Source organism: Podarcis muralis, chromosome 3, assembly GCF_964188315.1.
Source record: "Podarcis muralis chromosome 3, rPodMur119.hap1.1, whole genome shotgun sequence".
NCBI lineage: Eukaryota > Metazoa > Chordata > Lepidosauria > Squamata > Lacertidae > Podarcis > Podarcis muralis.
In genome coordinates, this window is record NC_135657.1 from 120484572 (window position 1) to 120497349 (window position 12778).

General features: G+C 43.4%; 1 protein-coding gene across 6 annotated transcripts in view; it reads left to right on the top strand.

The window, feature by feature from the left end:
• Positions 1 to 12778, top strand: part of RUNX2 (RUNX family transcription factor 2) — a 168101-nt gene that overhangs the window by 21348 nt on the left and 133975 nt on the right. For all 6 annotated transcript variants that reach the window (XM_077926601.1, XM_077926603.1, XM_077926600.1 and 3 more), the window contains exon 2: positions 1187 to 1343. In XM_077926601.1, coding sequence (XP_077782727.1) covers positions 1187 to 1343 — 157 coding nt within the window. The remainder of the gene's footprint in view (positions 1 to 1186; positions 1344 to 12778) is intronic.

Genomic DNA, 12778 nt, shown 5'->3' on the forward strand with positions numbered 1-12778 from the left:
CTATTACTTCCCTTGATCTAGATGCTATACTCCTATTGATGAGGCCCAGAATTGCATTGGCTTTTTTAGCTGCCGCGTCACACTGTTGGCTCATGTCAAGTTTGTGGTCAACCAAGACTCCTAGATCCTTTTCACATGTACTGCTCTCAAGCCAGGTGTCACCCATCTTGTATTTGTGCCTCTCATTTTTTTTGCCCAAGTGCAATACTTTACATTTCTCCCTGTTAAAATTCATCTTGTTTGTTTTGGCCCAGTTCTCTAATCTGTCAAGGTCGTTTTGAAGTGTGATCCTGTCCTCTGGGGTGTTAGCCACCCCTCCCAGTTTGGTGTCATCTGCAAATTTGATCAGGATGCCCTTGAGTCCATCATCCAAGTCGTTGATAAAGATGTTGAATAAGACCGGGCCCAGGACAGAACCCTGTGGCACCCCACTAGTCACTCTTCTCCAGGATGAAGAGGAACCATTGATGAGCACCCTTTGGGTTCGGTCAGTCAGCCAGTTACAAATCCACTAAGTGGTAGCATAGTCAAGACCGCATTTTACCAGCTTCTTTACAAGAATATCATGGGGCACCTTGTCAAATGCCTTGCTGAAATTGTTTGCCAACCAGCTAAGAATGCACTTATGAATGGTCCATATTTTACCAGCTTGTCATCAAGACTACCATTGTGGACTTTGCTGAAAGCCTTCCTGAAGTTAAAATGTCTAGAGCATTTCCCTGAAGGCTAATAACTCTGTCAAAAGAAGGCAAACAGGTCAATCTGGCCTGACATGCTGGTTCTTAGTGATCAGTCCCGTCCCCCCCATGCACATGGATGGACTGGTTAATTATCTGTTCTAGAACTTTTCTAGGTTGGTCCTGCTGCCGCCAAGGCAACTCTGTTGGCCCTGTTTCTGACCATCCATGCATTGGAGGGATCTGTAATTGGGAGTGCAGGACGCAGGTGGGCTTCCTCCACCTTGATGTGGATGCCAGATTCCACATGTTGAAGGGAGTCTACGTGTATAGAGCTTGCTTCCCACTATAGACATTGACCCTCAGCACAAGGAAGGGGGGCTCACACACCACAGTGAGAGATAACGCTGGTGTTTGTGATTACTCTTTGCACGATTTGCATGTCCCAATTCATCTCAAAATTCATAGGTGGGTTTGAGATTGAAGCTATTGTGTCTTTATCGCCATAGGTGGTGGCTTTAGGAGAAGTCCCTGATGGCACAGTGGTCACAGTCATGGCTGGGAATGATGAAAATTATTCTGCAGAGCTGAGGAATGCGTCTGCCGTAATGAAGAATCAAGTGGCACGCTTTAATGACCTGAGATTCGTTGGCAGAAGCGGAAGAGGTACATCATTTTATTATTATGCATTTATTCTATCAACAAATATAAAGCCCCAATTTGAAAATGTTTCCACACAAAAATACTGATTATTTTATAAACAAATCATGCTCAGCCTTTCATTTGTAAGATAAATGCTGGTTTGCAAAATTCTGTATTTATTCAGACTACGTTGCCATTCTAGGGTACAAAGCACACATGCCCCACCCAAACTACTTGTTTTTATGATATCTGGATTTTGGAAAGAAATATTTCAAAATAGTTCTAATTTTGTTGGTACCAACAAATGGGTGGTAGTACAGAAGCATGAAGGGACACGGGTGGCGCTGTGGGTTAAACCACAGAGCCTAGGACTTGCTGATCTGAAGGTCGGCGGTTCGAATCCCTGCAATGGGGTGAGCTCTCATTGTTCGGTCCCAGCTCCTGCCCACCTAGCAGTTCAAAAGTACATCAAAGTGCAAGTAGATAAATAGGCAGCACTTCGATGGGAAGGTAAACAGCGTTTCCGTGCACTGCTCTGGTTCCCCAGAAGCGGCTTAGTCCTGCTGGCCACATGACCCGGAAGCTGTACGCCGGCTCCCTCGGCCAATAAAGCGAGATGAGCGCCGCAACCCCAAAGTCGGTCACGACTGGAACTAATGGTCAGGGGTCCCTTTACCTTTACCTTTACAGAAGCATGAAGGAATTTCTGTTGTGGAATAGAGGCAAATGAAGTTCACTTTAAAGTTAATGGTATTGAGAAAAAGAATATGTTTCATCTTAGCTGTGCAGCCAAGTCCTCAGCATATTTACCTGAGTTCTCTCTCAAGGAAGCATCAAAGGATTCTGAGATTCTAGTCTTGATAGTGAAGCAGCTGCCGGGGCTCTTGCAGGAAGCATTTTAATATGATGTTGCCTAGTTTCAGGATTAGGTTGGATGTTTGTAAATGAAGCCCCCTAGTTAAAAAACAACAAGGCTTTAGCAATCCAAACCAAAATCCTCTTGAATTTTAATTTCACCTGTAAATAAGCCTGGGCCATTCCCTCCCTTTCTTCTTTTTCTACAATATGTCTTCCAGCAGCAGTGATGGGGAGGCCTGCCCCAAAGCCTTGCCAGCAAAAAGTTCCCAGCATTTAAGCACAAATTCGACCCACAGCTGTGAGGCATTCATGAGCTTTTTTGCGGAGAAAGTCCTGTTGCTCCCCCGTGACCTCCCTGCCAATTTAGATACAGTGACTGAACTGGAGGCCCCTCGACTGACTTCAGGTCCAGTGTTGGACCATTTTGATCGGATACTCCCTACTGATGTGGATAGATTCCTCCAAGTTAGTAGGCCCACCACCTGCCTCCTTGATCCGTGCCCGTCTTGGCTGATTAGGGAGTGTCCAGATGTTGCGCGGACCCCCCTGGTTGAAATTATCAATTTGTCCCTTGACATGGGGACATTCCCAGGGGAACTGAAGGAAGCAGTGGTGTGTCCACTCTTAAAGAAAACTTCATTAGATCCCTTAGACCTATCCAATTACCGCCCAGTTTCAAATCTTCCATACCTGGGTAAGGTAATTGAGAGAGCGGTTGCTGAACAGCTTGGTAGGTTTCTGGAGGAAACATCGGCATTAGATCCATTTCAGTCCGGTTTCCGTCCTGGTTTTGGGACGGAGACGGCTCTGGTTGCCCTAACAGATGATATCCGTAGACAACTGGATCGAGGCGGGTCAGGACTGCTGATCCTTTTAGATTTGTCAGCAGCCTTTGACATAGTCGATCATGATCTTCTGGACCACCGCCTCGCAGACGTGGGGATACAGGGCATAGCCCGTAACTGGTTGTGCTCTTTTGTCTCTAGTCGGGGACAGAGGGTGGCACTAGGGAGGGAAATGTCGTCGCGCCACTCCTTGGTGTGTGGAGTGCCGCAGGGCGCAATTCTCTCCCCGATGCTTTTTAACATCTTTATGCGCCCCCTTGCCCAGATTATCCAGAGCTTTGGGCTGGGCTGTCACCAATATGCTGATGACACTCAGCTCTATCTGCTGATGGATGGCCACACCGACTCGGCCCCGAACACACTGACCAGATGCTTGGAAGCTGTGGCTGGATGGTTTCGTGGGAGCCGATTGAAACTAAATCCTTCAAAGACAGAGGTCCTATGGCTAGGTCGGGATGGCATGGGGATGAGGGACCAACTCCCTTCTCTTGCGGGGGCCCAATTAGTGCCATTGCCTTCCGTTAAGAGTTTGGGTGTAATCCTTGACGCCTCCCTTTCCATGGAGGCGCAAGTTACAGCAACAGCCAAGGCGACATTTTTCCACCTTCGCCACATCAAGCAGTTGGTCCCTTACCTTTCCCGCCCCGACCTGGCCTCAGTGATCCATGCGACGGTTCATCTCCAGGCTTGACTACTGTAATTCGCTCTGCGCGGGGCTGCCCTTGAAGCTGTCCCAGAAACTCCAGCGGGTGCAGAATGCTGCAGCGAGGCTCCTCACGGGGTCTCTTCCATGGAAGCATATTCACCCAGTGCTTTTCAAGCTGCACTGGCTCCCGGTGGAGTACAGGGTCAGATTTAAGGTGCTGCTTTTGACCTTTAAAGCCCTTCACGGCCTAGGACCCTCGTACCTACGGGACCGCCTCTCCTGGTATGCCCCACGGAGAGCCTCAAGGTCCATAAATAACAACACGCTAGTGGTCCCAGGCCCTAAGGAAGTTAGATTGGCTTCAACCAGAGCCAGGGCCTTTTCAACACTGGCTCCAGCCTGGTGGAACACTCTGTCTCGTGAGACCAGGGCCCTGCAGGATCGGATTTCTTTCCGCAGGGCCTGTAAGACAGAGTTGTTCCGCCTGGCCTTTGGCTTGGAGCCAATTTGATTCCCTGCCTCCCTCTCTTTCTTTTTCTTTTCCTTCTCCTCCTGCAATGAGGCTACATTTTAATATTTTAATGTTCCATTATTTTAATGTTGTATTTTATTTTTGTTTTTAAGTTGTAATCATTCTTCTTGTTTTTATTATTGCTTGTAAGCTGCTTTGAGCCCAGCCTTAGCTGGGGAGGGCGGGGTATAAATAAATAATAATAATAATAATAATTATTATTATTATTATTATTATTATTATTATTATAAAGAGACTTGGGAAATACAATTTGCTGTGACTTTGAGCTCCTTTGCGAAAGGTCCAGAAGCACAGAAAAACTACAATTCCCAGGGCACCTCCTGCTGGCAATGCTTTCATGCCTAATAAAGAGCCAGGTAACAGCTCTCCTTGCTGTGCTCTCTCTACTCCATTACTAGTAATGGAAGTTTTAGGCCAAAGGAAGGGAGAAGGGGCACCTATCAGAGAGGGAGAGCACCTGCATGGAAAGCTGGACATGCTGACGGGGTGGCATCCTAAACAGCATCCTACAGACAAAAACAGGGACACAATTGTTCTCATTCCAGAGACATCACCTATCACCATGACATGATGCTGAAACCTCTAACGTCAGCAGCCACTGTGTATGGAACAGCAGGCTGTGTGCTGTGTGTTGTTGTATTGAAGAGTGTGCATTGTCTTGTATGTGTGCCTAAAAGCAAGATGCGTCTCTCCCTTCTGAGAGATTTAATTGCTAGGGACCTGGGAAGGGGGCTGAATTTGAATAGCAACTATACATATTAACAAAAAACAAGGCAACTCCAAAAGCTAAAATTAGAGATAGTGATTTTCCAAGACCAGGAAATGGGGGATGTTCAGCTACAAAAGGACAGTTGAAGACAAGGGTGCCAACTTGAATAAAATATTGGGGAGGCCCAGGTAAGCCCTGCCCCACATAGTCAACCACAAGGTGTGCAGCACACACCCCATTTAAATGGCAATGTCCATCAACTTTGGGGGCTGCTTGACTCCTCAAATATTGTATGGGGGGGGGGGGCAAAGCGTCCTTGGCCCCTAGGAGTTGGCTCCTATGGTCAAAGAGTGGAATGTTCCAAATTTTCTGAAATTTTAGTTCACCTCTCAGAAAAATGCATGAGTTTCCTCCAAGCCCATTCCAAACTGAGGTGGGGAGATTTTGCTTATCTCTAAAATTATGTTATTTTTATTTAGCATTGGGTCTGTCTGATCCTGTGCTTACTGAGACTGAAAAGCTGTTGTAGGTTTCAATAAACTTTGGATCAGGTTCCATACATAGTACAGTTGCTAAATTAGTGAGAATCAAGTATTGTTTACTCTAGAATGGAAATGAATATGACTTTCTAGTTCCCAGAAGATTCAGCTCTGAAGTTTCCTCTGCCCTTTAAAGATGTCTCTGTAATATGAAATTTAGTCTCCAGTCGTAAAAACTTTTTATAGCAATAGAAAGACTGAAGAGAATTTCCACTGAAAATCCCTGTAACTGCTTCAAAATTGAAATTAGTGACTAAATAGATGTTTGAAACAATGCTGATTTACATTTTTTAAAAATACAGAAATCCCCAAAGCAAAATGAGTTTGCTAGCTATATGAGGTTTAAGTAAGTCAAAATATATTAATTTGTTCAATATTTTGTCAGTTGTAGCACAAGCAATAACTTATGCCACAATAAATCTTTGGCATCCTGATGTGATGCTAGCCGGGCAGAGCTGGGTTGCTCCATCCCATTTCTCTCTCAGGCAGGAAAAACCGAAAAACCTTTTTCCAGACTTGGATTCTTGCTTGTTCTGCTGTTACCCAAGAAGTCTCAGCATGGGAAAGAAGGGTTTGACAGCAGACTCGTTCTGATTTTTACTCTGGGAGATAGCACCATGTGGTATTCTTGTGCCTTCCTTAAAGCAGCAGTGAAGGATGATTTTTTAAAAAAGCAAATGAGCTTCATTTGCACCTCCCAAATTAATACACAGATCAGAACATAGAATCATAGAATTATAGAACATATGTAGTATTCTTTGGATTGTGAATTCCTCCTAATTTTGTGATATAGTTCTTGGCTCAAAAGTATACCAAAATGCTTAAAGAATGAATATTTTAGGATAAACTATGTTTAGAAATACATTCATTGAGATGAAATAAGCATTAAATTTTTAAATACTTAGATAAGTGGAGAAGTCCACATATACTGGTGCTGCAATGGATTGGATCTGACTTGCAAATGAGTGCATGCAAAATTGGCCCTTCCCTTCCCTCTAGCCAGGCAAGCCTGCTGCTTCAGCCCAGCGGTGGGGGTCCTTTGGCCACCTTGGCCCAGCACCCGCTCTGTGGTGCCCTATAGAACCACATTTAAAAACAAAACAAGTTGTGCAAAAATAGGAACCAGGCTTTTCTGAGGCATGTAATTAACATAAATGCAAATCTGTGAGAGGAGCCAGAATCACTGTTCTGGCCAATCAGAGGGGTCATTGTTACTATCTTAACATTTGTGAACCACCCTGAGGGTATAGGGCGGTATATAAATTCAATAAATAATTTTTTTAAAAAAAAATTGGTAAAAGTTATTTAGCAAGGGCTGTTCCCAGTGAATGGTTTTTATTTTAGGAATGTGGCCAATCATGTAATCTTTTAAATCTATTTCAATGCTATATAATAAAGAACACTTCTATTGCACAGATAATTTGATAAAAAATATTTTTTCCCTTTCTTATTTTAATGTATTGTTTTAAAATTCTGTTTTGTCTTTATGTTGGTTGATTGAGTTTGAAGGTTTTTTGGCATCTATTTCAAGATAGCCTGCAACAGAAGTACAGTAGTTACAGCACAAGACTGGTGCTGGAAAAGAACAGAAATCTGATGTGGCCCTTGTCTGCTCCAAAACTCATTTGAAACCTATGATATACATTTATTAAACAGTAGGAAATGAAGTGAGTATATAAAAAAATCACAGTGAGTCTCCCTCACTCTTACCTCCCATGGATGAGAAGCTTTCTGTGATCAATGAGTAAAATTTACGAAAAGTGATAGTGTATTTTACAAACTCTGAACATATTTATTTAAGAAACTTCAAAGGATAACAAAGGGTATGTGCAAAGTTTTACTATATTGGCTTTCCAAGTTTTGGCTACTTTCCCAAATAGCAATTTTTATATTAAAAAAAGAAAGAAAGAAGGGGGGGGGAGAGAGACAGACTTAACTGCTTGCAGACTTTTCACGCATGGAAGATGAAGAAAGCTTCTTTTGATGAAGTGTAATTATGTCCAAACAGAGCTGACCCCCTCCTTCTATATTTCTTATGATCTTAACGGAAGAAAGTAGGGTTTTTCCTTTGAAGCAGCCGGGATTTGGTAGAGGATCTGAAATGCTAGCTCCATTCTGCTGCCAGAGGCATGATGGAGAAATTGGTCCAGACTTGTCTCTCAGACACAGAGCAGAGAGCACGAAAGAAAAAGTTATCATTAATGATGGATTTTTATAGCACTGCTTAAAATAGAAGGAAAGGAAACAGTAGTAGTAAACAGGAGCTCATGTGCTATAAACATAGCAAGAATGTTCTGGGCTAAGTAGACGTTTCTATTTATTGGAGCAGGGCAGGTAACAATAGGAAACACATGTATAATATGAAAATGAAAATAAGGCAAAATAAAACATGAGCTAGAACTTCACACGCAGTTGAAAACATTGCCCTGGCAACCAAAGATCAGACTAACTCGAAAGCTTTACAATACTTCCAGAAAAGGACCAGGCACATGCAAGCATCCAAGGGCAGTGTGTTCTGCAGCCTTTGGGCAGCCCCAGAGACTCCCGTCCACAGACTCTTTCAGCTTCATTATCTCGTTAGGGAGGTCTGCCCAACTGTTCCCTACTCCAGCTTCCTGTTGCCACTACATCTTTGTCTCAGCCGCTTGATGTGGCCCCCTGGGTGCTGCAGTGGAGGCAAGGAGTGAAAGAAAGTGGCTAGGGATGGGGAGAGGCAGATTGCATGTGCCGCTCATCTTTTTACCAGGTGACTCAGTCCAGGAGCAGTGGTGAGTTGCAAATTGCCACTTCGATTGAACCAAGCTTATATGGAACGGTTTAAGGAGCTGGGTCTGTTTAGCCTGGAAAAGAGGAGACTGAGTGGCTATATGACCGGCCTCTTCAAATATCTGAAGGGCTGTCACATGGGAAAGGGAGCAAGCTTGTTTTCTCCTGCTCTGGAGGGTAGGACTCGAACCCATGGCTTCAAGTTACAAGAAAGTTCCTGACTAAACATCAGGAAGAACTTTCTGACAGTAAGAGCTGTTAGACAGTGGAACAGTCTCCCTTGGGAGGTTGTGGACTCTCCTTCCTTGGATGTTTTTAAGCAGAGGTTGGATTGCCACCTGTCATGGATGCTTAGCTGAGATTCTTGCATTGCAGGGGGTTGGACTAGATGGCCCTTGGGTCCCTTCCAACTCTATGATTCATTTGAAACGCTGCTGGCTGTAGTCAGGAAGGTCTATACAATGGTCTCCCAGCCTTACTGCCCACAGACACTTTAGCTCCTAGGATGTTTTATAACACAGCAGGCCATTAATTAGAAGATATCCCAATATTGTTCAGAGTCAAGAAGGAGATCCTCCTTGATTTCCTGCAGAGCAGGGGTGGGGAAACTGTGGTCCTTCAGGTGTTGTGGGACGCCACCTCCTGGTCACCCCCAAAGAGCATGGCCAGTGGTCTGTGGTGTTGGCAGCTGGAGTCCAAAGACAGCTGAGGGGTCATGGTCTCCCAGCTCTGCTGTATGGCATATAATATATTTTAGCTTTGTAGTAATTTCCTCCCCTCAGGAAACTGTAGCACTCTTAGAGGGGCAAGGAACCTTTAACAGAGAATTCTCAGCTTTATCAGCTTCAGTTTCCAGGAGTCTTTGTGGAGGGGGAATTGTGGCTCAGTGGATGTACCATAATTACTTAACTTCCTTGTACTGCCCTGGTAGATAAGTGGTTAAGATTGGAGCGTTTACTGCTGCAACCAGCAAGACATTCTACCGTCTTTGTAGAGTTACTGCCTGACTTGTGGACACACATATCGGTGCAAATACTTATGATTAAGATATTTGGTCTGTAAATTAATTGCAACAGCATCTGACTGCAGACTCTGTCCTGTGCACTTGTAGGGTAGTTTCTCTCTTCAGCAGAAAGGTTCAACTACACCCAGATGTGTTAATGACAAAGAATGCCCAGTATGGGGGTACACTGAAGGAGTGGTGCCAGATGACTTCTGAGCCAGCGAGGTTCATAAAAAGAACACTAAAATTAGTAATTAGCTACCAGAAGTAAATTTCAAGGCCACAGAGGAGCCAGTAAAAAGAATGTGGGAAGGAGCTGGTGGGGAGAGAATCTGGTCAGGATCTAGCAAAAGTCAGGCATTTTTAAAGTCACAGTGATTTTACTGTGAGAGATTTCAGCAAATGCTTTATGATGCAATCTAAGTCTACTCAGAGGTGAGTCCCATTGAAGTCAATGGTGCTTACTTCCAAGTAAGTGGGGTTAGGATTGTGCCTTTAGTGACTCCAATGGGACTAAAAAGTGCTTAGCTTTGGGCTGGATCATGACTTTTATCTTCTGCAAGACTATAGATCCTCATAAAACAGTGTTTTCTCTGATATAACGAGAAATACAGTTGGCAAATGTGTATACTAATATTTATTTTGATTATGTAGAATGTATCAAAACACACCAAGCATCTTAATATTTTATATTTAAGCCTTTGCTAGAGGTATTTTTGCATTTTAGACCCATCACTTCTCTCTTTTTAACCCCAACACTCTTTCATTTATGTGAGCAAAGCCAGGTTCCTGAATTCCAAGCCAAATTTATTAGCAGTCTTTTAAAAAAGATGTCCAGCTAAAGTATATTCCCACTTTTCATTACTTGTCTTTTGAGTACAATATCAGAATAAGAAGATCAACATTTAAGATGGTGCAGGGAGCTTCCAGTTACACTAGGATACAGAGAATGCAGCATTGTTTTTAAAATGTTTTGGGCAGGATCAGTCCCTCAACCCCCACCCCAGTTATACGAACGCCTGTCTTTTTCCAAGCCTTGTACAGCAATTTTTGACAAAAATATTGTTTGTTTTAAATCAGTTCTGGCTTGCCAGGATCGAAAAAGTGGTTGGAACAAGGTGATGGGAGCTTCCCTTTTCTCTCCTTGGGCATAAGGAGGCGTAGGAGGAGGCAGCACACGCAAGGAAGGAATTTTAAAATGGCATCCTTGATTCTCCTGTAAAAAAATAGGGGGGTGGGGGATAATGGCAGGGCTGGTGGCAAGGAAAAGAACTTGGCAGGAGAGGCTGGTCTGGCAGCTTAGTTTACTGGTAAATAGAGGAAACCCCTCTCCTAAAAATCCACTGAGGGTTTTGCTGGCATCCTGATTTAGTGGTAGCAATGAACCTCCCTCTGGACAGCAGGGGCTGTTCTTACTAGCCAGGGTCAAAGACTGGCTTGCCTCTGGCGTGTGGAAGAGTGGTGTTGTTGGAAGATGAAAATTTAAAATAAGGAATTAAATGAAACACCACAAATAACATCAATCACAAACCAGTGGTCAACAATAAGGTTAGCCATGCCCAAAGGCTGATCTGTGGAAAACGGAATAGTTAAGATTAAAACAATAACTGTTTCTCCTCCGGCTTTGTACTTCTCAGAGGATGTCGCTGAGTGATAGGTCACTTCTGCGTAAGTCTTCCATTTCTGTAATGAGCGAAATAAACATTATTTGTGTTCTAAATCACAGATTTTCCTGAAAATGCTGTGTCCTAGTACTGGGATAGAAATATTTCATTCCCTTGAAAGATTTACAGTCATATTCATTCTCTCTCTCCTCTCTGTGTATATATGTCCAGGATGTTCTGAAGCACATGTGCGTTAACGAATGCTGTAGGTCTGAAGCAAGTTTAGAGAGGTGGATTGTGAAGGAAAGCTTGCTTACTAGAGTTGACAGCAGCAGACCTGTTCTGTTTTATTTACGTACCCTAATACGAAATGAACACACAGACACGCATCTGCGCGCTTGCTTTGTATTAGACGTTGAAAAGACTCTGTTAAGTTTTGTGCTGCTACATATTGTTTAAGAGTTGGGTTTTGATTTAATACTGACAAGGCACGATGGGAGGGGGAGGAAAAGAGTGAGCGTTTAAAGAGAAAAAGACCTTTTTAAGATTCTGGTAAAAAGAGTCAAGCCTAAATGAGCCATAGGCATGAGATTGCTGACGGCTTTATTGAGTCACTGTTGCACGCCCACCTTTTCCTGTCTTGAAACAGTTTGCAGTTTTAACTATCTGAAATGATTAACAGTTGCATATCTAAGTGATTAGAGCAGTGACTCTGCAGAACAGAGAGAGACCACAGTCTTGCCTGACTGGACGTGCATTCAGATCCTGTCCCCATTTCTTTCTCCCTTTCTGTATAGTTTTGTCTTTTTAACAGTTGCAAGGTTGCACTGCATTGCATGCTACCTTGCAGTTGTGAAATAGATCACATTTTCTACATGCAAAGCAACTTCACACTGGATAGGTATTTAGGAAAGAAAGAAAGAAAGAAAGAAAGAAAGAAAGAAAGAAAGAAAGAAAGAAGAGTTCTATAGATTGTTCCAGTAATGATGATATCATATAATGACTACAGGCATATTAAAAGCAGGAGACACTAGCTCCCTGTTTGATGGCTCCCGGGAGAGATATTTATTCTTTTCACATATTGTAATGGACAAATTAAATAATGAAACAATGTGATGTAAAATAACATAAAATTCATTTCAGCTGCACAGTGCAGTGAACAGTAATTCTACTCAAGAGTTTTACACTGGTGTAAATGCTTGCGTGGAACTTGGCATTCTGCTCAGAGTAAAAACAAAAAAAATTCCTTCCAGTAGCACCTTAAAGACCAACTAAGTTAGTTCTTGGTATGAGCTTTCGTGTGCATGCACACTTCTTCAGATACATCTGAAGAAGTGTATCTGAAGAAGTGTGCATGCACACGAAAGCTCATACCAAGAACTAACTTAGTTGGTCTTTAAGGTGCTACTGGAAGGAATTTTTTTTGTTTTGACTATGGCAGACCAACACGGCTACCCATCTGTGCTCAGAGTAAGTTATTGCAGTTCAATCAGCGCTGGCCATGACCTTCTACACTGAATCACATGCCTTGTTCCCCGTTCAGAAAGACGTAAGGCAGGACTTGTGGGAATAAATATGGTAATGTTTAGTGTTCCTCAGCCCCTCTGCATAAGAACCCCAAGCAATGCTTCTTCCTCTTAAAGGCAGAGCCACTGGTGAAAAGAGAGCCTTGGCTGCCCAACGCTTGAGCAGCTTCCTTGCCTGCAGCCCCCCTCCTGGCTGCTTGCTCCATCCCCACACTTGGATTGAATTATAAAAATGAGGAGGGGCTGCCTTTGGTGTTCCTGGAGTCTGTCAACTACCTTCCATACTGAGGAAAAAGCTCTTTCTTGCCTTGTGGTTTGCAATTTTAGTGCCATGATCAGGCAGCACCAAACATCATATGGCACCTTTCTGCTTCATTAGGAGACATCTCTTTTCTATTTCTTTCCCACTGGGATTTCCCCCATGGAGCTCC